Source organism: Lichenostomus cassidix, chromosome 11 (assembly GCF_008360975.1).
Source record: "Lichenostomus cassidix isolate B80296 chromosome 11, HeHo_3.0, whole genome shotgun sequence".
Taxonomy (NCBI): Eukaryota; Metazoa; Chordata; class Aves; order Passeriformes; family Meliphagidae; genus Lichenostomus; species Lichenostomus cassidix.
In genome coordinates, this window is record NC_139492.1 from 7706778 (window position 1) to 7734557 (window position 27780).

Consider the following 27780-nt stretch of genomic DNA (forward strand, 5'->3'; position numbering starts at 1 on the left):
GCCCTGTGTGCCTTTGCCTGCACCCAAACCTGGGCATTGGTGGGGGCAGGAGGGAAAGGGAAGGAGAGGGTTGGTGGGGCCCAGAAGATGCTCTGCTCTCCCCTCCTCTCCCAGGCCAGGCACCAACCCTGCTGTGGTTAATGTTCCCTCACTGGGGCAGGAGCAGAGCCTGGCCCTGTGCCAGCCTGGGTGTCCAGTAGCAGAGCCCCAGCACAACCCCTCCAGCCAGAGCCCAACAGTTGGTGATGCCACTGCTCACCCAGACCCCACATCCATTTCTCAACCCCCTGGACCCTAAAACAGAGGGTCTGGTCCCACACAGCCTGTGTCCCTGTGCCCCAGTACAGCAGAGGGAATGACATGGACAAACTGTTGAAGGACATAATTTTGAACATGGATGCAGGCAGAGGCAGGGAAGGGACTTCCCTAGAGTGACCCAGCAGGTCCAGAACTCACTCCAGCTCCTAAGGCTGGATCCTGCAAGAAGCCTGTTGTCCCTTCAGGACCCACCCAGACAACCAGGGGGGTTTGGATTCTGACACACAAGGCTCTTGCATAACAAATGGCCAAATTCAGAAGTAGTTAAAATGCCTCTTTATTAATATACAAACCTAGCAACATTTAAGCCAACCAAAATATGAAATGAAATCAAGCATGATATAAATACAGCATACATGACAACATGGCCTCAGTGGAGAGCAGCAAACTCACCCTGACTTGTGCGCTTGGGAACAACTGTCCATGTCCTGTGCCATGGCGTCTGGCAATCAGAGCAGCTTTGTCTCTCCTAAACCCCTCGAAATCTAAACTCAGCAGAGGTGAGACTACTTTTCCCCTCACAGGAAGAGTACCCAGCACGAAGTTTCTCCAACCCCACATTGCAAAGAGATTAAAGAGCCTCCCTGAGGGCTGGAGACAACCTGCTGGTACCTGCTTGCCAGGGCCCTGTGAGGGCAGAGGGAGACTGCCATAGTGGATGGGGAACCACGCTGCTGACATTGCTCCTTGCTCTGTCCCACCTCAGCTACATCCACTGCACAACATTCACAAGCATAAGGCACTAGAAAAGTGTTTTCACAGGTTCAAACTTCAGTTGTTCTTAAAATTCCGGCAGTAGCACGCATCAGAAATCTTCCCAGCCCTTTTAAAATCTGGTCTCTGGAGACAAAAGCTTGAAGAGGTTTGGATGAGTGTCCTGCTGCAAACCTGACCAGGAGATGCAGGAGAACCTGTCAAGGATTTCAGAGATACTAATCTGCCACTGGTTATACTGGAAAAAGTGAGAACTCTCCCACTATGGGAAAAGGAGGGAATTTTAGCATGGAAAAAATCTCAGTGGTGCCATGGTGAAAGGCAACAGCATAGGATTTTTTCCTTACACATAAAATGGATGAGGTCCTAGCTGGGATGGCTGACAACTCCCAAGTATCTGCTCTGCTTGTAGCAGGTGTCAAGAATGTGTGTGGGAACATCAACTGTTACCAGTATTAACAAATCCGTTAATATTAATGTGAACGCCTTCCTCATTATAACGTACTGCTTCTCTTTGTTGGGATTCCTTATTCCAAGCAGGCAGGATCTCTAACAGAACATCAGCCCAGCGTGCCACACCTGCAGAGCAGCTCTGATTTGTGCTGTAATCCAGAAGCCAGCCTGACATCAGTAATCCAGCTCAGCTTTGAGACAAATGGGAGATGAGAAGTCTCAGAGCCATCTCAGCAAACACTATGGGCAGCAGCAGATCCCCTCCACTCCTGCTTCTCCCGACTCCTGCCTGCAAATGTCAGCTGGTACAGCAGGGAAGCATTCAGGCAGAGAATTTTGTTTCCTTTAATGCAAAGGAACACTCACAGAGTACTCTACACCAGCCCAGGCTTCTTTAGAGAAAGAAGAAAATCTATTACACCACAAGGAAAGTGTGAATAAATCCATTTCAAGGGGGGAAACAAACAGGAAGGTGTCAGCCCAGCAGCTGGACAGGCACAGGGGCTCCCAGCTCCATACAAATTCCAGTCTCATACTTCAACACCAGCTTCCACCATCCCCCAGTGCTTGCTAAAAATTACCAGCTCTAGGCACGCAGCACACAGCTTTCCAGGAAGGAAATTAAATGGCAGGCACAGTCAGTGCCCAAACACCTCACCTAAAGCTTTAAGGCATTTATAAATATTCAAAGTCTTTTTTTCCCTCTCTAATGCAAGGACTACTCCTGCCAAGGGCTATAAGCACACTGCTACAGCCATAATACTTAAGGAAAGTTTAAAGTGCAAAGAAAAATTTTAAATGCTTCTTAGTGACAGCTTGAAGTCATCAGATGACACCAACCCCCACCTTCCCCAAGTTCTGTTCCATGACTAAATGCCTTTTTTTTAACAGAAATCCAAACAATCAATTAAAGAAAAGTTAGTTTAAAACAGGAAAATATCCTGAAATGGGTGGAAATTATTCTGACCCAGTATTATAATAAACTCATTTGAGAAGACAAATATGAACAATTGTGAACATTTTGCTTGACATTATCAGCAGCCAAGTGTTGTGTTTTAAATAAAAATTACTTCTGCTCTTGCAAGCAACTCCCCACTCCCCCGACACAGAAACTACCTTGTTTTTACAGATTTCTTCCCAAAATATCACCATTCTGGTTCAAATGTGCTGCAAGGATGAGGCTGGTGATATCAGTCCTGTACCTTTACAGCTGCAAGACTGTGCTCCCTGAGCTGGCAATCAAGGCTGATATCTCGTCAAGGGTGGGCTTAAGGAGTTGAGTAATGAGCAAAGGATCAAACCTTCACAGCATCTCTCCTTCCACCCCAGCTCAGCCACTCCACCATCCCTCCACCAGTTTGTATTTTGCCATGCCTTGCTCTCTGATGGCAAAAGGAACTAATGCATTCAGCCATCTGAGGAAGGAGAGTAAAGAAGTGTTAAGGACAGTGGGAAAATCCTGGCACAGGGAAAGGGAGGGTTAAATTATGGGATTTACAGCAGCCACAAACCTGCCTGGGAATTCTGATGCTGGCATCAGCACCATCTAAGAGTTGATGACCTTAAGCGGATGCAGAGACACAGATCTAGAGTCAACCTGGCTCTGATGACAAAGCATCAAGTAGAAGGAAGAGGAACCTTGTGCATGAGAAATTCTACAACAGCAGATGCTGGAGTTTGGAGCTGTTACAGGAAGAGCAACATGACCGATGGTAACTCAAATGCAACAGCAGAAAGGAGGAATCCAAGCTTACACTAAGACATGGAGATGCAGTGGAAGTTTCACACAACCTCTCTTCCTTGCCACAAAATAAGAAACTGTCCAACAAGGCCTGTCAAATCTAGATACTGGAGAAAACAAAAAGAAACTAAGTCTGGCAAACATGGATGTGAAAATGACTGTAACACATCCTCCTAAAACAGAAAACATAATTCTAGAAATAGACTGTGTTAATTTTATCCTCAGATCGTTAAATATGAACAACAAACTCACACTTTTCTGGTACCAATTTTACTCAAGCCTTGTAGTACTCACTCAAAGACTAACAAAACATGAGAACTTAGGACACAGCAAGGTTAAGAGAATGTAATAATGGAAGGAAGCACTACATCTTCCACAAGTTCCCCGACTTCAGATAGTACTTAGGCAAGTCAGCCCTTCCCATGGATGGACAATTAGATGGATTCACTGGCTACCTTCCCTCCAAAGATGCCTGTATGAATGGAATCTACAGGGCTGTTCCCATTCTGAACAGCAAGGCTCAGAGAACTGGTAACAACCCTGCAACTGATACACATAAGGTGCAGAGAGCAGACCTGCAGCTGCTGCTTCAGCACAGAATGAGGCAATTTCCCCTTCCACTGCCATGGAGAGAAATGCTATTTTTGTGTTTCTCAATCCGAGGTTCATAGTCTTACTGCACAGAATGAGAACAAGCCACCTTTTTAACAAAAAGCATTTAAAGGCAGTTGTAATGATGATAATCAGCATGTAGAATTTTACAGTCCATGTTATTTACCATCTTAGATGTTAAGACTGTGCCACAGCACCTTCAAAGATCTGATTTCTAATTTTTTAATTTGAAGGTGTACTAAAGGTAGTAACTCTTCAACAGATTTTGTTGTTCTTTTTTTAGGCACTCTACGTTAATCATCAGATAAAGGGATTAGAGTCTTACATCACTGCTTAATACCTTGAGATGAAAACACTACACTAGAAGGATCTTCCTCCAACTCAGTATCACTATTTTAAAACGTGATCCAATTGTCCTCTTGACGGCTGTTCAAGTTGTCAAAGGCAAACTGTTCTTTACACTGTAAGTTTAAAAATAGCTACACCAGAAATTAAATTGACTAAGCCTGAACAGCAGTCAAAGACCTCTCAGGTTCTGATATAAAACAAGAACAGAATTCATAGCAGGGAAGGCCAGAGTAGGCGTTAATGAGCTGCAAGACTGACAATTACCAAACCACCCAAGTCCCAAACAGCAAACACAGCGTTACATGAAGTGTTGCTATATCTACCAGCATGGTGGAAAATTATTTTCACTCTCTATTTTTGGTATGGAAAAGTCAATAGATCTAGACATAAAATAAACCTTTCAGACATATAATAAACCTTGGCAGACATAATGACAAAAGTAGCTCAATAAAACACAATTTTACTGTCAGAACTGCTGGAGAAGAGACACGCATGTATGAAAAGTTGCCTGAGGATCTAACAGGCACCTGTAAATTAGGGGAAAGGAAAAATAGTCACAAGGAGGATTTTAATGTGTCAGGAACGAGTGGTCGGTAGAGGACAGCATGCTGCTAGCTTTCCAGTTTGGTCTTAGCTAGTTCTAACTCTGCAGAGAACTGAACACCTCGAGCAAAAATATCTCTTCAGTGAAGCAGTTCATTACACACTTCAGCACACCTCAGCCCTATACTTTTTGCCTTCTCCTGAAGGAGTATCGAGCCTCACTCAGCAACAACCAACAGTCAATGAACCCTAAGCAGAAGGACTGCTCTACATCCTAAATATCACACACAAAACTCTTTCTTTGGATGAATGCCTGTTTCCCCATATAGGGAAGGCAAAGCAGTGTCTCATAAAAGCAGTGGAGAAAGACCAAGCTTCTCCCTGGTACACACATCCAGCATGGGAACAGTGAGATCCCAGTATCTCTCTATGCAGAAAAGATATGCAAAAAGTAATCATAGAGTTTAAACTGCTATTAGTTGCTTTACAAACCTTCCATTTAAGAAATTCATTCTAACACACCAGGCAAAATTTCAGTTCAGAGAGCAACAACAGAGGAATTTGGAAGAAATGACAACCAGGCAGAATCTCCGCCTACGGAAGCCGCACAGAGTACTCTGGGCTGTGAGATCTCAAAAAGCTGCCCCAGTGTGGTCACTCCTTTTCAGAAACTGGAAGATTTTGCATGTCAATTCAGAACTAAGTTTGAAATCCTGGAAGAAGCCACACACTTCAGTGGAACTCACCACAGACAAAAGAATGCATGCTCAGGGAAGTGACATCTACATTCAACCTACTACACCATATGCTCAATTCCTAAATTCCCTTACAATTTCCTGAACTGGCAGCCACAGACTCAACTGAAGGCACAGCTTAAAGCAACTAAAGCAGCAGACAGCAAACATAAAACAAGAACCAGGGAAGGTTTTGAGCCCATATTTACACTACTGATGCTTACCATTTAACTGGAAAATAAAGTGCCCAAAAATGGTTCTAGACCATAGAAAAAGTGTTCACTACAGGACAGACATCAGTGCAAGGTTGTGTTTGAACTCCAGAACAGATGCTGAAGCAGAAAGACCATGAGGAGTATGTGGTGTCAGAGGCAGAGAAAACACTTAACAGATCTTTTTCAAGTAAATAAAAAGAATCTTTGTTTTTGAGTGTGCTCAAAATATGAAGAAGATGATGATGCAAATGTGCACAAGGCAATTCAGCATTTCCCCATTTCTTTATCATTTACCATCAGTGATTGAACTGGCACATTTTGACACCTGAAGGGGTGAATTTCCAGCTGCACTATCTGGAGCATCTATATGAGAAGCCAGATGCAAAGAGCAGTGCTGAAGAAAAGCAATTTATAATCCCACTATCATGCTCCCTTCACTTCCTTATTCAACCCCTTCAACTGATGTACTACTGAGAGACAAAGAAGTGCAACAGATTTGAGGAGAAATCAGAAGACAACTTCTTGAGTCCAGCAGGAGCTGCTGAGCTGTTTTCTCAACAGCAGTAGAAAGCCCAGTGTTTCTCACACCACAGGTTAGACTGTGCTGTGTCTTTTCCTACAATTTCAAAATAACCATGGGAAGCTAAAACTACAAGGCAACATCCCCTCCTGCTACTCAAGTTCCCCAAACCAACAGGAGCTCTCCATGAACCTTGCCAGATGAGTTTGACCAAGTCACATAGACAAAGTGAAAGACAATCTCCAAAGAGACTGTATATTGTGCAGCTTTAACAGAAGCAGCATTTCAACACTGCTATTTAATATTAAACACTAACATCTGTCCTTGTTAGAAATCAGTATTCTCGCTAATAAAAAAGAAAAGACAACATTCCTCTATAGAAGTGAAATGCACATTGATCTTTGACTATATTTATAGAAGGCCATTTAGTTTCAGTGACCTCATGTAAAATATCCAATCCCACCAACAATGAACTTACCAGTGCTACTGTCATCTCAATACGCTGATGTTTCATCTACTTGACTCCCTGCTAGGGAAAAACCAAAATGGTGGACAAAGGAGGGCAGTGACAGGCTGGACAACACCAAAACCTGTCTCTTGGCTGTGCTCACACAATGCTTTGTCTCATGCCAGTGAGGTAGCTGATCATTCTATTGCTGTGTGCATCGACACACCAACCCCTCTACAACACGGTATTTGGAGAGCAGGGTGAGGTCAGCCATCATCTGAACCACAGGCAGCAAAGACCTGCTGTCCCATGCCTTATGCTGGAGAGGAGAGAGGAAGGGTGCAGTCCTCAGGGCTCACTCCAGCCCTTCCCATCACTAGAAGGACAGGGCTTTTGGTGGGGTTCATTCCTACACAGGCAGCCCTGCATGTTCAGCACCGTGCTTCATCCACTGGGGCACAGGGGAGCCTGGCAAGGGTTGAAGGAGGGAGAGAGATGGGTTGGGAAAGCTTGAAAATTAACGTTTTAAAATATACAAAATGTAACACACTGGAAAAAGTTTAAAAGTTGCACGACAAGAAAGGAAAACAAAGAAATATATGAGGTGAGGAGAAAGCACTGGAAGATGGTGGGAGAAGACTCCAGCTTGGGTCAAGGAGTGGGTCTAGTCTACTCAGCACTACTCCCTCTGGTAGCCACTCAGTTCCACCTCATCCTTGCGGCGACGCTGCGTGAAGAGGGAGCTGAAGGGATAGAGCTTGGCTTTGGCCTGGAAGCGCTGCCCGGCAATGTCGATCTCATACTCTCCCTGGTTGATGAAGTCAGTCGTCACCACCAGCTCTTCCCCCGTCTTCTCATCAAAGTGGTGCACGAAGCCCAGGCAGACATGGCGCTCCAGGGTGTAGCTGTAGGCACTGCTGGTGGTCTTGCCCACGTAGCGGCCGTTGCGGAAAATGGGCTCCCCCCACCAGGGCCAGAGGTCCATATCCGTGTCATGGTCCTCAAGAATGAACATGGTAAAGCGCTTGTACACCCCGTTCTGCTTCTGCTCCAACAGCGCTTCCTGGCCAACAAACTCCATTCCCTGTGGGGAAAAGGGAGCATCAGCTGATGTGGCACCAACTGTGGCAGCTGCTGAGGTGTAGCAGACCAGCTTGCCAATACAAGGGCAATTTATGCTTGGAACCTATGCCCTATCAAAATAGGCTGCCTCCATATGCAAGAAGCCCAGCTCTTGCATATGGAGGCAGCATATGCAAGATAGCTCAGATAGCATTTCTGCCATGTTTGTTGCTCTATATGTTAAAAGACACAGAAAAGCTTGTGAAGCTGGTTTTGAAAAAAACATCATTCTAATTTTCACTCTAGTGCAAACCATGTCTCCAATCCAGTTTCTGCCATTTTTCTTGTTCCAGAAGTCTACTGTGCTTTATAAACCAAAGGAAAACTGTAACTAAAGCAAAATTTGTATCCTTGGTCACTACATTCTTTTCTTGAACTGATAAAAGCATTTGGCTCATGCAAAGATGGAAAAAAGAAAACAAGCCAGTGATAGCAACAGCACCTGCCACCACAAAAGCTCCACAGAACTCTACACTCTTCTATGAACTCCCCTGTTTTATTAAAAATAGAGAACACCTATTATTGGTACCTAGCCTCATATTTAACATCATTAAATGCCACTTGGTGCACAGGCTGGCTTTTGCTTCATCAGATTGGGAAAACAGCTTGGAGAAGCAAGAGTTCTGAGCATCTGTAAGGTACAGAGCACCCTCTGCCACACTGGGCACTGCACACACAGGCAGCACCAGGCACAGGTCACTGGCAATGCTGCCCAGGAAGGAGGAAGGACGGAGCATTTTTGTATTTCTAGCAGCCTTCTGAAGTACAAGAATATATGTTACAGCTATTGCACACAGCTCCATAAAAACACATCCATCTGCTTTGCTGGCAGCCTTTCAGTCCAGTTCTGCTCTCCCAGCAACCCCAATGCAGAAGGCGGTGTACCTTTTCCAGCTTGACCTGGAACTCGCGTCCACACTCCATAGGAGTAGTAAAAGCATCCAGATCCTGCCCCCAGAACGCAAAGAACTTCTCAATGCGCAGGCTGCGGAGCGCGTAGTAACCAGCATTCCGAATCCCATACTTCTGTCCCATGTTCATCACCTCGTTGTACACGTGAAGGGCATACTGCAATGGAAGAGTGAAGCACAGACTGACACCGCGAGAGAGCAACAGCATGTGACACCACCAGGAATGTCACTGTCCCCTGACACTGGAGCACAAGAGCTCTGCCCAACTGGAATGCAATATAAAGCAGGGAATCTCCCCCTGGCGCCTTCAGGCAGCTTTCCTGTGGTGCAAACCAGACATCTCATCACCCAGAGTCAACTTGGAAAATGTTTCCGATTATGCATGCAAGCAACTGCTTTAATTAGCTCAGGCTGCAGTGCACTCTTACCTCTATGGGGATATAAAGCACGAAGCCAGGTTCTCCTGTGTGAGTGATACTCATCACACGGATGCCATTAGCATAGCCCACGCTCATCTCCTGCAGAATCAGAGGGGGTGAAATCATCCAGACTGGAACACAGCACAGAGATCCAGAAGGAGCACAATGTGTAACACATCCACACTGCCCAGCACTCTCTCCCCTTTGCCACCCAGACATACTTGCAATGAATTTAAATTTCCAAATTCAAATAGTGATCTCACATTATCCAGACTTGTTAGTCACTTCTTGACACTTGGCAATAAGCCCTGGAACTAGGTCAGGACACAGGTTGTATTCCAGATACAAGACAGAAGTTGAATAGCAGCTATCTGCTCAGCCTTTTAATGTGACGAGACAATGACGCCAGAGTCCCCGATCCCAGCTGCCCCTCTGACAGCTTCATAATTGATTATACGAAATATGTCAAGATATCAAATGGCAACAAGTCTACAGTGAGAGGAATACTGAAAACATGCATATTCACCTATATATTTAGCAAGCAGAACACAAAGAGAAGTGAGCCTAGCAAGTTTGTTACTAACCTAGCTCAGTACCTGCAGTAAACCTTCCTGTATATCTAAATCCCCTCCAAATTATCCAAAATACAATTTTTCCTCTCCTTTCACACATGCTTTGAAAAACCTCACAGGGTGAGGACAGAAGCACAGTCACTCACCTTGCAAAAGAGAGAGGGGAAGTGTTCTGCAGTCATCGGGGCATAGGACAACTCTGACAAGACATCCACAGCACGGGGGCCAATCAGATTGAGAGCTAAAGAGGGGAACGAAACAGCATTAGGACAAGACTGGAGAAGTCTTGCCCAGTGTCCAGTGTGAATGTGTGCTCCAATTTCTAAAGTCTCAGTGTTTATTGAACTAACAGGTCCGTTTACATTTAAGAAGAGAGGAGAGACATTGAACTCTCTCCTGACAGTCCACAGTAAAGGAAAGCTGTCTTCCCATGGCTTGCCAGAAGGAAGTCTCTGAATAGCTGTTTTCATCCAAATGTTTGGAAAGGAGACCAAATCACCACTCCATACACTTTAAACAATTAACTGGCTTGCAGCATGAGACACCATTTGTGATTTTGGGCTGAGGAGGTCTGCTTTCAGTGATTTCTTACCCGTGTACTTCCAGGTCACATCCTCCAAAGTCAGGTTGCTGTCATCGGGCAGGCGGTTCTTCAGCCAGGCCCAGCAATGAACTTGCTGGTCAGTGGGGGAAATCATGAAGAAGCTGGAACAGAGAAATCAAATCCAAGAAACAATGAACAACCACAAAGTGTATCAGGTCATCCTTTGTTCACCAACTACTTGGGATATTCAACAGCTTCTAAGTTAAAAGGAGACAAAAAACAAGCTGGTTTGTGAAAACCATAGCTAAACTCCCTGGATCAATGCCATCACTGCCAATGATTTTTATCAGTCATGATAAAAAGTTCTCCCCCTTCAAGCACTACCAGTGGTCTGGTGACAAGAAGTGACTAGATGTGGAATACAGGGAGTTTTGCAGAAAGTTTACAGAGTATCTCAAAAGTCACAAGTGCTTTGCAGAAGGGACTTGCAGCTCTTCACCACCAGGGATTCTGTCTACTCTGACGGTCAGGAGTGCATGGTTCACACAGTAATTTCTTGTTTCAGCAAAAGTCTTTTCACACACAATGGTGGTTATTATTAACAGTTTTCAAAAACAGAACTCCACTTGATACAGGAAAATGAGCTGCTTGTGTGTGTGTCTGATACAAGCTGCGAGTTAAAGTCCATTATTGACAGAGATAACATCTGCAGAAATCACTAGGCAAGGAGAAAAGCTACTGGTTTCACACAGAGAAGGACAATACTTTCAAGCAATACATGAATGCAGACAGAAGTGGAAGAGAAAGAAAAGCTGTTTCTAATTGAAAGAGCAGCAACAAAATGCTTTCACACCAATACAATGAAAACACTCATAGAAAATCATCCAGAAAAATAAATCCAACACTCAGCTGAGGCATGGCCATGAAGTTCTTAAAAATGAGAAAGCTTTTATTAGATGCCAAAGAGAGCCCAAACTGGTGAGTCTAAGGGTAAAAGCCTGTGATCATGTCAGTTTGCATCAGAGAGCACAAAAAAGAACGTTGAGAGAGTGCAGAACTGAGAATTAGACTACATATACTGCAATCAGAATTGAAATAATCAAAAGGTTGTATTTTCAATGCACAATTCCAGTAAGGACATTGGTCAGGAGTTAGTTTGCACTTTAAATAGTTACCTAAATTAGTAAATTCCAGTGACTGCTGAAAACAATTTGTATTTCAATTGAGAAATGAAACATCTGAAGGTCTAACACTTTGAGGAAATCTATGTTCATCTGTAATCCCAGAAAAACACTTATTTCCCCCAGCGTGTGTAAGTTCAGAAGCTCCCTTTCACTTGAGTTATTGAATTAGGAATACTAGTGGAGAACTGGAAGTTTTTATCTTGGGGTGGTGACAGAAGTTTATGATCTTCATGAAGAAGTCCTAAAATGCTCAGACACCCAAGGGGTGATGCCTAAAGATGCTGTCTGCACACCCACCTGCGTTTGCTGAGCCGGGCTATGCTGCAGTCGTTCTCATACCCTCCTTTCTCATTAAGCATTCCTGTATGCACGACATGCCCAACTGGCACATCCAGGTCATTCGAGAAGAGATACTGCAGACTCTCCAGGGCCTGATCTCCTGTGGACTACATGAATCAAAAGGGAGAGAAAGTCAGACAAGCTGCCTGAGCAAAACAAATCCACTGGGGCAGCTTAAGATCGCATCAACGTCCTGGCCCAAATTATTTCAATTTGTGATGATAGCGACACTGACGTCTCGAGTGTAACAGGATACAACAGTGGCACAGTGCTGGAGGTCAAATTCTATGTATAGACTAAGGTGGTAGGTATTTCTATAAACTGGGCCCTTGACAAAATCCAGCCTGTGCTAAATACTGTGGTACAACCTGAATTTGGCCATACAGTGCGACTTCTTCTATCTATCCTCAGTGGGACACAGATATTTTTGCAAAAGCAGGCAATAATAAACTAAAGGTCACCTTTACCAGGTGGTCCCTTCCTAGGTACTTACACTTATTTCAAACTTGGTAAAAGATGACATGTCAATAACACAAACTGCTTCCTTACAGCACTTGACTTCAGAACCCACAATATCAAACCAGTCTGGTTTGTAAAAGGTTTTGCTGTGATCCAAATCCAGCAGATCTAATACAAAGAAGAATCAAAGGAAAAATTCATAAACTGGATGAATTAAGACCTTACGTAGGCCAATCAGGAAGCACTAGGCAGAGGAGAATATGATCTCACCTTTCCCAGGTGGGACAAAATACTTGACTCTCTCAAATCCATGCTTCTCCATCCACCTGGCTCCCTGTGCATCCAGGCGGTCGTACAGCGGTGAAGTGCGCAGCTGCCTGCCAGTCTGGAAGTCCCAGCGGGGAACTTTCAGATCACACATGAGAGCTGCAGTGGTCACAAAGATCCTTCATTAGGCAAAGTGATTATCTAAACTTTCCTTCCAGATTATCAGTACTTATTAATATCTGAACCATTAATAAAACTCCCTCAAAACAGTTCCAACCTTCTGTTTCCTGTTTTTGAAAATCCACAAATCTGTTTTGATCCATTTATAGCTCTTCAAAATCAGAGTAACAATATTTGCACAGAACACTTATATTTATAGATATTTATGGTCTCATGACAATTCTGCGAGATAACAAAAACTCTATTTTTCATGAAGTCATGCTGACTAGCATTAATTATGCAGGATTCTTCCCTGGAAGTGTACTATATCAGACAGTTATTTTGACATTGCTAATGCTGGGGTAGGCAGCCCACAGCTACAGGGACCATCTAATTTGCCTTCTTAAGTACTGGCAATTCAGCCTTTTGTAATTATTGCAGCTTTTCCAAATGGCTCCTATATCTGTTCAGCCAGTATAGAATATTTTTATTTAGAAAACAAGTTACCCTAATAAACACTGACCATCCTCCTTAGTTATCAGTGGAGAGTAGTAACTCAACGATGTTTGAATACTACTTTATAAATGTTAAGATTCTGCCTAGGTCAGAAACAGCTTAAAACTGAAGATAAGACAAATATCTCTTACTGAACACTTCCACCATTTCTGCCTCATAGCTAATAATTTAATTAATTTTTTGGCAGTATCTTGTATTGGTACTCCTGAAAGAGAGTAGATTAGTCTTCTAGGGAAGACTAGATTAGAAGGGGAACGTAACACTGCAGAAATGGAATACAGTGGTCACTCTATAAAAACTAGAGTGATTCTGTAGCTATCAGAACTAAGGTTTGTACTGGAAAGCAACTGCAGAATAATGCCCGAAGTATAAAGCTATTTTTTCTGGGAAGAAGGTCAAAGCAGCATAAGGTTTTTATTCCCTGGATATAGAAGGGCTAAGAGGTTTACCCAAATTCGCTGCTTTCACCCGAACATATGTTTTTAGTTTAGACTTGGTATTCAAGTAATTGTTCCTGTTATGAAATTTGTGAAACACTTCGTACTTCTATTTCAAACTTGAGAAGAAGTCACCCACAATATTCAGACAATATGACAGATAATCAAACAACAGGAGGAAACAAAGCATGGCTTTAGACAAGAAAAATGGCATCTATAATCTATTCTGCAAAGTATTTATTGCAAACTTTGACAGGAGAAAGCAGTATGTCTACGAAGACTTCCTGAATTATGCAAGATAACTGGGTCACCCAGCCATAAGTTGGAAGTGAAGGTATTTCCGCACTGTAATGATGTGCAAAGAATAACAATGTTTGAGACAGTGTAACATTCCCAGTTAAGACTCTGGCTTCCTTTTTTAGGCTGGAGTCCTACAGAGATACATACAAATTCCCCTATACCAGAGGCAAAGCACAGAAATAGCAGAGAGCAAGGTACTAACAGCATTTTTTTAGAAAAGTTAGTAAGAACTGGAATACAAAAAAAACCGCCAACCCATCCTTTCCTTTCTCCTGGGAAGGGGCTGTATTGCCACAAAGGAGGTCAGGAAGAAGGAAAATGTTTCTCAAGAGTGATGGCAGAGGAGACACAGTGCAGCAAAGGGGAAAATCTTGGACAGCCTGGCCAGAACTGAATGCTGACACCTCACTTACGCATGACTTCCATCACACGGTGACGGAGGAAAGTGCGACTGCTCTGAAGGGTTCCAAAACGTTTCAGATCCAAAGGCCAGACATTTTCCGATGGATACCCATTTACTATCCACTCTGCCAGGAACCTGATGGAAGAAATAAAGAAAGACTGAGATATTAGCCAGTGTCTTAAGGGAAAGAATGTAGCTTTGAAGTCAGAAGCAAAGCAGTTTGGACATGGGAATTTCTTGCAATAGGGACAGAGAAGATATGTAACACGGTAATCTAAACACTAGCAGAATCTGGAAGGTTTCCCTTTACAAAATGCATCCACCAGATTCAAAACTACTAACTGTCCATTAGGATGAAGCATAAAGGGCAGCAGGAAGTTGAGGACATGTGCTAAATGAAGCCAAAGCCTGGACAGGTAAGCTGGCTGACACTGTATCAAATCCTTGGGTTCTGATACCAAAGGAGGCGCACGTACAGTTCTGTTGGAGTTTGAGGCTTCTGCTTTGTCGTTTCTCAGTGCCTGGTATAGGCTCAGCCACAAACCACCAGTGACAGCATTTATTTCAGCACAAGGTGCCAGGAAAGTTATGTTTAGCTACACTTCCAGCAGTGAAAGATGAAGGCATGCTCCAGAGCTAAAGGACACAGGCAACTCAGAATTTAGCAGAGCAGAAGGCTCTGTTCACAGCCAGTAGACAGCAAAACAAAGGGCCTTGGAACTGATCATGAAAAGCTACATTAGCAAGCTAAGCTGTTTATTTTGGGGCTGTAGCAACAAATGAACAAATAGTGCTTTTACCTTCAGAAATTATTTTGATTCTTAAGAGAACCTCACTGCAAAGACTCTGTATTTTATGTGACAACAAAAAAAAATCATGAGTTGTTTTCTCTGGTGAGTTAAATTATTAGACAGTGGACAGAAACTGGTGAAGGCAAATGCAGATACGAACACCCAGGATGAAAAACAAGCAGCTTGTTAAGAAGGCTGTGTGGCAGAAGGAATGCTGGGTCATCAAAACTAAATGGCAATCAGAGGGAGAAATTATCATCCTGCAACTTTGCTGCTGGGATCACACTTAAATGCCTGTCCAAGTATCTGCATTAACACAGGAATTGGATTTTACTGGGAAATTATTCCACTCCTAGCTTACTGTAGGGGACAGTCTTAAACTACTGGCAGCACTGGCATCACATACATGGTGCTTCATCAGCATCAGATTCACCCTGCTTTCAGAGGAATTAAGTGCTGTGTCAACTTGAATGATCTAAAGACTTTAATCAAATGATAAATTAAAGAGGATCACAAAGCACAGAAAATGAGAGAATATGTACTTTGCTAAGCTTTTATCTCTTCCCAGCAGTTTAAAAAAAATCAGACCAGTTACAGAATCATAAAATCACAGAATATCTTGAGTTGGAGGGGATGCACAAGGACCATTGAGTCCAGCTCCTGGCCTGGGACAGGACAACCCCAAGAATCACACCATGTGCCTGAGACCATTGCCCAAACTGTTCTTAAATTCTGGCAGGCTTGGTGCTATGACGACTTCCCAGGGGAGATATGTTCCAGTATCCAACCACCCTCTGGGTGAAGAACCTTTTCTTAATACCCAACCTAAACCTCCTGTGACATAGGTCTAAGGAGGCTTACTTGATCCCCAGCTGCTCACTGAGATATGATGCCAGAGGAGAGGTGTGCAGGACAGAAGATGAATCCAACACAGATTTGAAATACACACTGGAGAACATAATCAGAACACAGCAACTGCTGCTCTCCTTCACTCAAGTCAGAAACGAAAGAGTAGTCTTTGGCAGAGAGGAGGTGACAAATACCAACCAGAACATTCTACACAGAAGGATCATCTGAGCAGTCTCTGGGTTAAAGCCTTACTTACACACACAACAGTGATACACCACTTACTTGCCTGCTCCCCCACCATACGAGATGCCAGCTGAGTTCATGCCAGCCAGAACGAAGTAGCCCCGTGCAGTGGGCGACTCTCCCATGATGCATCGCATGTCTGGGGTGAAGGACTCCGGGCAGTTCACCAACTGCATGATCTGCAGGGCCTCCAAACCTGGCATCCTGCGCAGGAGGGAGCCCAGAAGTGGCCCTAGGACCCAAGACAATAAAGAGACAAAAAGCCACAGCCTTTAGTCTCAACACATTTCAGCTGCTTCAGGTTGAAACTGCTTCCATGTTTTGATACAGTCACAAGAGAAATGGTTTACTTGCTGGAATCACACTACTCAAAATGGATCACACAGCATACATTAAAAGCAGCCATATTGATCTAGACAAAGAGCCCAGTATTGTTTTCAACAGTGCAAGAGCACTGTTCAGTTTTGTCAGGGAAAGCAATAAGTACAGGCATCAAATAGGTATCTAGTGCAGAGTATCAACAGGCAAACCTACATGACACTTGCCCTATGCACTCTGCCAGCTTCCACTTACCATCAGATCAGAGGACTTCCTAAAAACTTGGTATATTTTTCTCAATTTAAAACCCCTAAATTGTACTCTAAGTACTAGACCAGTCTTCTCCAGCCTCATGAAAACACCCAACACACATGGAACAAGGAGTTCCATGTGTTCATATTTGTTGTATGATGAATCACCGCCTTTTGTTTTAAAGCTCACACTCAATTTTTTGATGCCGCCCAGCATTAGAAGAGACAGTGATCAGCAGTTCCCCTTCTAGCCTGTCCATCTGATTCCAGATTCTATACACTTCTGTTCATTTCCCTTCTGTCATCTACTTTTTCCAGACCACTCAGTCATTCCATTCTTGGCAACTTCCAAGCTTTGATCAGACTCTTGCTGCTCTTCCACCAGGCTTTCTCCAATCCTATGATACCCTCTGGAAACAGGGAGCCTAGAACAAGAACAACTCTCTGGCAAAACAAGGATGTAGATTTAGTGTTGCGTAATGAACTGTGGTTTCTGCTCCTTTCCTAATAATTCTTAATTTCTCTTTTGCTTTGACTGCCACTGCACCGATGTCTTCACAGAACAGAACTAATACAACCCCAAGGTCTGTTCAAAGCCCATCACATTGCATGGTGAAAATAAGACCATCCCCACACACCCCCATGCACTTGCGTCACTTCACATTTATCCTCATTGAATTTCCTCACTGCTTCATTGCCCAGTCATGCTGGAAAAGTCCTTCGGCAACTCTTCACAGTTTGACATTTGAGAGCGTTAATAAAAGGATAAGGTATCTACTTGGCTTTCCTTGTCCAAAAGTTACCTCTGCTTAGTACTCCAGATAAAAGACCTCAAGATTCAGCCTTAAGAACACTCCTCAGCTTTATACACAAGCAGTAAAATAATCAGATTTCACATTACCTAAGAATTTACAAACAGAAAGAGTCTTTCTGACCTGTTCTTTCTCTTCCCTCTCTCAAGCATTAGAATTCCAGAGTGAGTGCCTGTAGTTACAGGCTATTTTTCTATTGATAAAAAGAAAGATCAGTGCTAGATTTGTTCTCGTACCCAGTCCAATTTAAGCAACTCCACAGCCTATTTTAAAATCAAAAGGTGTTCCAACAACAAAGATCAAAGCAGTAATACAAGAGCTCAAACCCCAGGAACTGCGGCCCTAGAAAGGGATCAAATACTGCCTGAGTAAGCTCTGACTCTGCTCAACTGCTCAGCACGTTTGAATGGATTAAAGAGCAATGCTGGAACATAGCATGCAGCTGCTTCAGAAACTTGGGCAATTTGGGGGTGCCAGCAAGCAGTGCCTTTTCATTTCAGTCAAATGAAAACCAAAAGGGAAGTTGGTCCAGAGCTCAAGCAACTTATTACCAAAGCTAATGTCTTGAAGCAAGTCTTTAGGCATCTAGGGATCTAAAAATCTTTCGCATATGCCAGCACAAAACAGCACCCCATCGTGGCCCCACCCCCTGGTGTTTAAACTTTTACCGTATCAGTATGGTGTCTCTCAGAAATCAAAGTAAAATTATTCAATTTAACCTGGAAAATAGCTGGAAGAACATACTATGACTGCAGAAAGTAATTGTGAAATTCCATCCATGCCGAGAGTCACAGAGGCATGCACATTCATAAGGGATGCAGAGAGCTCTGACCCAAGGCAAAACTAGATTCCTGAATATAAGGCAAACTTGAAGATGAGAGGGCACATACCAACTCACCAGACATCAAAGAGGCAGGAGTGGTTGGGGAAGAAAGGGACTCACAGACCATGCCATGCTCTTTCCTACAGAAAGAGCCCTCCATGTAAAAGTACATGCAGAATATAAAAACATAATAAATAAAATGGGACAAGAAAGACAGAACAGTTGGAATATAAAATAAACCACCACTGTCAATGGTGGGATGAAGTCTGGGAAACCACAATACCAACTTCTGCCCACAAAGCAACTGCCACTGATGGAAACACACTTGTCAGTCACTGCTGAGAGCTGCAGAAACAAAATACCATAGGACTATGTGGCAGGACTACAGTGTTGATCTACTGCATCACAAGAGGAGCAACATGTGGCACTGACAGTCAAAAATCAACTGAAATGGAAGAGCAGTGCTGGGAAGTTTATGTAGTACCTTGCTGCTCAAGAGGAAGTTAATACATGCTGAGGGTTAGTGGTTGTTTTTAAACTTTACACAGATATCACAGAAATCTGGAATGGTTTATGTTGGAAATGAGTTTAAAGCTCATCTCATTCCAATCCCTGCCAAGGGCAGGGACACACTAAACCAGATTGCTCCAAGCCCCATCCAACCTGACCTTGAACAATGGGCAACCTGTGCCACTACCTCATCACTTCCACAGCAAAGAATTTCTTCCTAATATCTTATCTAATCCTGCTCTCTGTCATTTGGAAGCTATTCCCCCTTGTCCTGGCAATCTGTTCCCTCATCAAAAGTCCCTTTCCAGCTTTCCTGTACCCTCCCGTCAGAGACTGAGGTCCTTGGTAAAGGGTTTTCCAGCAAATTACGGACAAATGAAGAGATGAATGAATTTGACAAAATGTTTGTCTTTCCCACAGGTCAATGACAGCTTTCACTGCTGTGAACTCTGCCTTCTGCTGAAGCCACATGTTTCAATGCTGTGGGAACCTTTCCTCCCTAACATACCAAAATGATCCCAGTCTTCTTGAAGGTTCTGGATCTCCAGCTGGTTCCGTCCCTCCGTGAAGATAGGTTTGGGGTTTTTCTCAAAGCCTCCTGAGAGGATGCCACCTTGCCAGTTGCGTATGTAGATCCTGCCATCTGGGTCAACAACAGCTACAGAAGGAAGAAAAGAGGTGGAAAGGGAATTGAGAGAAGGGATATCTGTCTTGGGCTGCTGTCCCACAAACACCAACAACAGGGGCTGGTGACACACCAAGCCAAGCCAGTAGCCTCCTGACATGAGAAGGGACAGTCTCAGTCCCCCAGCCCCATGCTGTCACACCATTCTGGTTCTCACGTGACACCCTGGTGAGCCAGTTTAGATGAAACCATTAGCTCCCACCACAGTCATGCATGTTAACTTTTGGGCAGTACAAAAAACTGAATTGAACTTGAGGAGCCCCAAGCCAGCAGGACAGTGTTCCCAGGAGTGAAAAGACACAAGAGGGATTCAGATTCCTTGTGGCACTGCAAAGTTATTACACTGGCTTAGTTTCACTGAAACTGCACCCAAGACCAGACCTTCCACCAAGAGATGCCCTGCCCTTCCCCCTTTCTCTCCCTATTCTAAGAACAGTTAATTTTAATGGGGATGCCTCATGGATCCAGCTTGCTGCAGGCCACCAGCACAAAGAAGGTGGGTAGCACTGGGGCAAGGACTAGCAGGTCTGGATTGCTCCTTCCACTGGTAGTGTCAACTTGAAGTATTTATGTTATTCCACCTGGCATGTTCCATAGCAATTTTTGCCATGTACAGAAAAGCTGAGAATATATATGTGAATATATACACACACACAGGGATTTTAATTAGTCAAATAAAAGTGAAGCACTTGTACTCTGGCCAGAGATCTGAATTCCCTGGACAGTATGTACATTACTCACTAGAAGCAGAAAAACTTCCTAACTGAGAGTAAATAAGTAAAGCTTTCTACTTCCCAGCCACAGGTTTCAAACACAAAGGCTTTTTTTTAGGAGATCGAAAAGCCAGAACATGGGGAAGGAGCAATTACCTCAAGTGTTTGGTTGCCCCTACAGCTCATAGACATGTAAATGCCACTGTAAAGCCTTAGCTTCAGTTGGAGGAAAGGAACAGGTGGGCCATTTGGGGCCAGCAGCCTGCAAGGGAAACATAGTGCCAGGGCTAGCACACTCTCCAGCCAAATACAACAATCCAAGACTCAGACACAACTACTACTCAAGCTAGAGTCAAGGTCATTCTCCTGCTAAGTTGACAACCTCTGAAAATAATTTTCTGCAGAAAAAGCTTTCGCAAGAGTAAAGAAAGATATTCTTTCTACCACTGAAAAAGGATATTCAGAGCAATTCAGCAAGAAGGTACTTCACAATCGCAAATGAGCTGAGGACCGATAGCCCAAGTTTGGCCTTTTTGTCACAAACTACAGGTCACCTTGGAAAGGCAGGTATAATTCACCAAGAAACTTGAAAAGACCTGAAGAATCCTTACTTGGTAAGCTGCTTGACAGAGGCTCCTTCAAAGGATGAGTCAGGATGTAGAAGTGTTCGCAGGCATGGAGTGGGATATGGACTGGTTCCTCCCCAGAATGGCCCAGCTCATAGGCCCACTGAAACCAAAAAAAGTGCTGGTCAGCATGGAAAAGAAAGAAACCAGCTCCAGGAAAAAAAAAAGCAGGACATAGGCACAGGTCACCGCTGTGATTTTACTTTCATAAAAGACCAAGTAAGATTTGGTTCAGATTCCCAGACGTTTAACAGACACAAATTTTTTCTTCTTTCTTAGAATTTGAATTGTTTTGGACAAAGACTGGTTTTCTGTTCCTAACACAAGAACTAGAAAAGTGGGGCCCCAACTCAAAACTAAGAAGTACCAGTTTACAACAGAAAAGCAAAAGAAGATCTTTAGGCCAAAGTCAGCACTAGGTTCAGCATCTAGAAGCAGAATAGGCAGCCTTTAGGTGCCTGTACTAAGATCCTTTGCTGACAAGGGGAACAGCTGCTAGTTGAGAAACTGCAATTGTCAGGTGTATTTTCCAGCAGAGAAGACATGACATTAAGGAGTAAAAGCAAACAAATTTTTGGGGAGGGAGGTGAGAGAGAAGGGTGAACCTTCCAGTAGAGAGACAATGGGCAGAGCTGTACCAACAAGCTGTTGGTGCTGCTCAGCAGGTTAACACCCAGCCTTTGGTGCACAGCAAACAGCAAGCACTGCTTTTCCTCCTTCACAGCCCTGTTGGGCTAAGCTGCTGAGTAACATGACTTGATCTACTCCAGTAAACCACGCCAAAACACAAACCATTAAAAAATCCAAAATGAAAACACAAAAAAAATGAACCAGAAGGAAGTGCACATATTCTTAAGCAACAGAAACGAGAAGGAAAAATGTAAATAATTCAACCTGGCCAGCACAGTTGACGAAGTACTCGCATTGAATCCGCCCTCTGTCAGTCTCGACTCCAGTCACTCGACCCTTCTTCACTGTGACATGACTGACACTTGTCCTTTCATGAATCTGGACACCTGGAAAGGACATCAGGAAGTCAGTATGGCATGAGCCTTCTTTCTAATGTGTCAGAGTGTTAGCTTGAAAACCTTATACTTAACCAAAATGCTTATTTTCTCTCTGAGACAAAATTTCTATTCTTGATCCAGTAATTCTTAAGTGAAACCCTGTTATTTGTAAACATCACATGTACTATTTGTACAGGCTGAGACCGTGAGGAGCTACAGTTTTTTTCCCCATGTGACAATCTGGGTGATAAATAGATACCCAGTATCAACAACATGAAAAAAAAGAGTCTCAACTATGGATTTCTTTCCATTACAATTCCTTTATGCAAAAAACTCTGGTTTCAGATGGTGTGATTGATTCTCTTATGGGAAAGCAGTCATTTTGAGGAAAAAATCAATAAGTGGTATGCAAAAATAAACTGGGCTAAAAGAAACTAAGAGAGGTATCTTCCTAAGCAGCTTCTTCCAGTCTGATGGACTTTCATCCTTAATGACCTTTATTCTCTGTTAGCATACCTAACCTTTCTCCCAGTTTTAGACCACTCCAAATTTGCTAAAGTGCTGGGCAAACAGCATTTATCACTACATTTCCAAAGCATATGTGCCCAATGAAATATTCCACAAGGCTCAGTCACACTTTTTCAGTTGTAGGTAATTAAATATTTTGATGTGTAATTATGAGTCAATTCTAGGAAGGAAAGAGAATGTGCTTTTTCAGAGAAATACATAACCACTAAGGACAGCAAACAGATGCTGGACCTATCACAAGAAATCTGTACTGATTCAGCATGCAAAAAGAGTTCAGCCTGTTTTTTCAGGAAAAACAGGTTTAAAGAATCTGAACTTTACAGAAATAACAGTTTTGCTCTTCAGTGCTCAGTTAGAATATCAAAAGAGATGAAGAACATAATTTTCTTTAATGGAAAGAATGTAGCTATCATGCAGGAGAGCACTCTGTAGATAAAAAAAGCTCCTACCATTCCGTGAGGCAGCGGTTGCCAGAGCCAGACTCACATTGGCAGACGACACGAGTGCATCTTCTGGCACATACATGGCCCCCACAAGGTCATGGATGTTGATCAGTGGGTGGAGCTGCACTACTTTCTTTGGGCTGATAATTTCACATGGTATCCCCATTACACTGTCACAGAACATAAGAAACACCATGTCATTTGTCTTGCAGGAGAGCTGGTGCACACTGAAGCTGAGTTGTGTTTCCTGCTCATACGTACTTCAGCGATGAAGCAATGCGCTTCAGAGAGATCAGTCGGTCCTGAGTCTGAGCCAGTGAAATAGAGCCTGTCTTCATGTATCCTATGACAATGACCAAAGTCAAGTCAGATTTGGACAGGATCTTGAATTCCTTTGCATCTCAGACTCATAACTAAAGTTATGCTTTAGCATAACTGCAGACCTGTTGCTTCCACTACTCAGGAGCCTGGAAATCCCACACCCTCAAATAACTTTAAACACTTATCAGCTAGTAATTAAAAAGTGCATGAGAGAACTTTTCAAAAAAAGCGATTTCATTCTTAATTGTGTTCTCTTTATACTGCATATTCTCATGTTTATTAACAAAAAAAGCCCCAATTTCACACATGGTACCCATTAAAAGAGAGAGAAGTTACAGGCCAAAAAGAGATCTAATAACTACTCAGAAGAATAAACTTCAACAACTAAAAGCAGATATTTTGTGACTCCAACACCTGCATTACATTAGTATTCATCTTAATTGCAGGCACAGGTATTAACCTATATTGAGTCTGACACACATCACAAGCTCTTGTCAGCAGAAAACTTTCAGTGTCCAAGCTCTTCCTATCAGGTACATGCCCAAACATTTTGGAGGGAGGAGAATTTCAACAATCTTTTTTTGTTATTTCCAGGGCTAGACTAGAGTAAGAGACACAGCTTTGCCTATGCTTCAGCATTAACTACCTTCTCTTTTTGAGAAGTGAATAGTTGCACAGAATGGGCCAATTTGCTCCAGTCACTGTGATATACTTTCCATGTCCTCGTGAAAATTCCCGTGTCTGCCCAAGTTACAGACAACATGCAAACTGCCACAATTTGCAGGCAGTCTGCCTTAAATTTGCCAAGCTGATATTATTCTCCCCATTCTGATTACATTAGTGACATCCCTTTGCATGATTCAGTCCATATGTATTGTTTTTGAACAGGACTACCAAGCCTTGAAACACTATAAAACCACAGTCATATTTCAGTGTCGGTACTTCTATTCAGTTTTCCAAAGATTACTCAGTGATGACACTTTCAGTACCTGTTTGCACTCCTGTCTCCTGTTCCAGCTGCTGGTAGAGCTTGTTTGAATAGTGTGCCATCTTCAGCTCTATAGACACAGGCCTGGCTGTGCTCACAATGCCAGCACAGAAGCGAGTGGTACCAGCAGCCAACCTGCAGGAGAAGGTGCAGAGAAGGGCCTCACACAGCTGCCAGGTACACACTCCCCACCAGGCTCCTCCAGCAACTCCACTGGCAGCATAAACCAGACAGCGACTTCTCCCCCAAACACACCAGAGCAACACTTCAAGTTGGACGATGCAGGGATAACACAACCTCTAGAATGATCTTCCTTTTGCTCACTTTTGAAAACACATTGTGTTCTGAAACACTTTCTCTTTAACAAGTCCTAAACACTGACATTTTTCAAAAAAAGCATTTTTTTGAAAAAACCCCGAAACTTATACTTAAGTTGAGCTGCCTGATTCTTTCCTTCTTGAAAGCAGGATTTCCCTCAAATCAAAATTAACTTGGTTTTGAGTCTTGCATCTTCAAAGACTACAGTATGAGAAAGTCACTCTCACTCTGTAACAACTGCCATAGACAGGCACATGTTTCTTGTCCCTTCTAAAACTGCCCCTAAACCACTGAGCTATTTGGTGAAGGGCTGTTGTACAGACAGAAACCTACACAGCTCCATGCACCATGGGAAGGGGAAGACAATTAGATTTAAGCATCTCCCTTGCAGCCTGCTTCCACAATACTTGCAAGTCATCTGTGCTGCTGCTAAAGCCATTCTGCATTTTTCCATTTGACACAAGTGCTTTCAACCTTGTGTGTCTACATTCTCTCAGTAATTCAACTTAAGGTTCAGTTGGGTAAGGAATATTTGCTACACCTCTACTCAACGACAACCCTAAGAGCTGATGCAGTCTCCAAATGCTGTGCTCCTCATAAGACATTTCTGCTACTGCAATGTTCCTCTTTCTCCTTGAGCATGCACAGACTGAGTCTGCACAGCATCTTAACTCATTTACAATCTTTAAGGAGTTGTTCATACCCTGCTCCAAGCTAGCAAAAATGACATTCCCTTGCAAACACAGCCCAGCACCTCACTTTGGTCAGGACACCACTCTCAAGGCCTCAGATGAGAATACCCAATTTTTTCTCTTTCCAACCAGAAAGAACTTGCTGCTTCCTAGCCACATGAACTCCAGGAACCAGAGCTAATTATTCCTGAAGGCAGTATCAGGTGAGAAGCTCTAAGGCAGACAATAAATATACAGTCCAGCACTTACTTAGGGCATTAGAAGCTGCTGCAATAAACACCTCTTCAAACCCTTAAGTCTCAGCAGTGTCTCATGCCCAGGATCCCCAGACTGCTTAATGAAAACAACATGAATCCCCCTCAGAAACGGACATCTAAATTAACAGGGGAAATGTTGGGATGCACAGCTTTCAACAGGAACTATGTGCTCTGCTACAGACAGCTGATCCAACTCATTGAGGGCACTTCTGCTCAGCCAAACCTTAACAGCCTTAGCTGTTTTACAGAGAGGCACTAAGTCCTCCAACAAACTGGATAATCTGAGCATTTAACCAGCCTACAGGGTGATGTTTTAGTAATGCCTGCTTAAAACCTCTTGCTATCTCTGGAGCTTTGCTGACTGTATGATGCTTTAGACAAACATGGCATCCTGCTCTGAGAGGTCAACAGGGGCTGGAGGAGTTAGGTGGATTTTTAGTTCTCTTGAAACAGTTTATCATCTTTGCCAGCTGATTTGTTTTACAAGATCACCTGCAATTACAGCAGAGCAGTTAGATATCTCCCAAAGGAACTGTGGCCCATAGAAAAGCCACACCAGAGCAGAGTTCTTCTGATGGGACCTGCAGCCCATGGAGGACCCACACTGAAGTCCAGTATCAATCACACCCCACTGTGTCACCCCCATGTTTCTCAGGGCACTGTGGGAAGGTAGAAGATCCTGGAGTGCAGGAGTGAAGTTGAGCATGGGAAAAAAAAGGTGGTGTTTTAATGTTTGGCTTTTGTTTCTCACTACCAGAATCTATTTTAATCTGAATGAAATAAAGTAATTATTTTAAATTAATTCTCCCTAGGATAAGTCTGCTTTGCCCATGGCAGTACAATCTCCATATCTTTATCCTGATCCACAAGTTTTCTCAGCTTACTTTCTCTCTATCTTGCAGAGGCAAATGGCATGGCTGTGTGGCAGTCTGGCCCTGAGCCATGGCTACCCCACCACAATCACAGAAGGTATACTATCCACCTTGCAGGGCAGCCCTGTGCTTGGAAAGGGGCAGTAAGTGTTGTTACTAAGGTTCAGTATAACCCCAAGGGAAAGGCTATTTCCAGGTCTTCATTTTAGTCCAGGCGAAGAGATAGAAATAATACATTACAGCAGATGTTGCTCTGCACAGAAGTCCTGTTTTGTTGGGTTTTTAACCAGAAATCCTTACCTGCCCTGCTCAAGTAAGACTACATCATTCCAACCCATCTTGGAAAGGTGATATGCCACAGAGGTGCCCATGATTCCACCACCACAGATGACAACCTGTGCCTGTGCTGGCAGCGAAACTGGATGAGGTTCTGCTGTAGTTGAGGTACTTCGCTGGGAGCTCGTCATTCTCCTCCATCTCGGGTGAGCTGTGCGCCACTGGACATCGGACAGCAATCGGAGAAACATCCCGGCAGCTCTTTGTCACTTCTCTTAAAGCACCACCTACAAGTGCTCGGACGTTACCTCAGTGCCACTCCTTCTAGGAAGGAAAAGATGAGGCTCACATTACCACTTATCTTATTATACACAAGGCTGGCAGCAGGAATCACGTGGGGTGTGGGATATAAGTGGACATGGGAAAGCTGATGAGCAAACAAACAGGAGGGCAGTCAGTTCTGAAACAACAATCTCGTCGTTAAGATTTAAACTTAGATCATAAAGTAGGAACAGAGCGTTACACCTTTGGTTTTGACACAGTGCAAATTGACAACGAGCAAAGAACCAGATGAGAGGTGGGAAAGCTCTCACACCAGTGACAAGGAGAGCCGAAACAGCCATCAGGCACAGATCATGCTCTGGAATGCTTTCTAAAGGCAGAAGTTAATAAGGCACAAATAAGCTTGATTATTAACGCTTCCAGGCCTTTACCTGCAGAAGGAAACGCAGTCTGTGATCAATGTAACTGGCCCAGGGCACTGGAGAGGCCCCTCCGGGAACAGCTTTACCACAAGCTCTACCCCAGGGCCTGGCTGCGGCAGCTCCCCCAGCAGCACCACCGGAGGTTCCCTCACCCGCAGCCTCCAGTCCGTGCCGGGAGCCTGAGGGACGAGGGCGCCAGGGCTCGGGGCGTCAGGGAGCTCCGGGGCGTGCGGCCGCCGCCTCGGCCTGCTCGCCCCCGCCGGCGCCCAGGACCCCGCGCTGCGGGGCGGCGGAGAGGGGCAGGAGGGCCCGGAGCGGTCGGGCGGCGGGTCGCGGAGCGGGCTGAGGGTCGGCGGGGCCGCGCCGGCTCACCTGGGGCAGGGGGAGGCCGGGCTGACCTTCCGCGCTTTACGGCCGCGGCCGCCGCGCGACAGCCGCCCCTGCGCGTGCGTCACCCGCCCCGTCAGCCGCGCGG

The 27780-nt window shown here is 44.0% G+C and overlaps 1 protein-coding gene across 7 annotated transcripts; it reads right to left on the reverse strand.

Annotated features, from left to right (window-relative positions):
* Nucleotides 1-579: 579 nt before the first annotated feature.
* PDPR (pyruvate dehydrogenase phosphatase regulatory subunit) lies at nt 580-27741 on the reverse strand. 7 transcript variants are annotated; one of them, XR_014854501.1, is made up of 20 exons: nt 27315-27737; nt 26626-26922; nt 24188-24321; nt 23139-23220; nt 22884-23047; nt 21794-21915; nt 20885-21002; nt 19384-19533; nt 16201-16393; nt 14289-14413; nt 12467-12622; nt 12231-12364; nt 11696-11844; nt 10263-10375; nt 9817-9911; nt 9108-9197; nt 8654-8836; nt 6677-7730; nt 5688-5795; nt 580-1229 (listed from the first exon to the last, which is right to left on the reverse strand). XR_014854501.1 is itself a non-coding variant. In XM_085071714.1 (18 exons), exons 2-18 carry the CDS (start codon nt 26850-26852, stop codon nt 7326-7328), a joined length of 2640 nt encoding a protein of 879 aa, XP_084927840.1. In that variant the 5' UTR covers nt 26853-26922; nt 27678-27741; the 3' UTR covers nt 6442-7325. The 7 variants fall into 7 exon arrangements, 2 of the variants coding, with proteins under 2 accessions (XP_084927840.1, XP_084927839.1); XR_014854500.1 differs by lacking the exon at nt 5688-5795; XR_014854497.1 differs by lacking the exon at nt 5688-5795 and having other exon boundaries at nt 580-2900.
* Nucleotides 27742-27780: the final 39 nt, after the last annotated feature.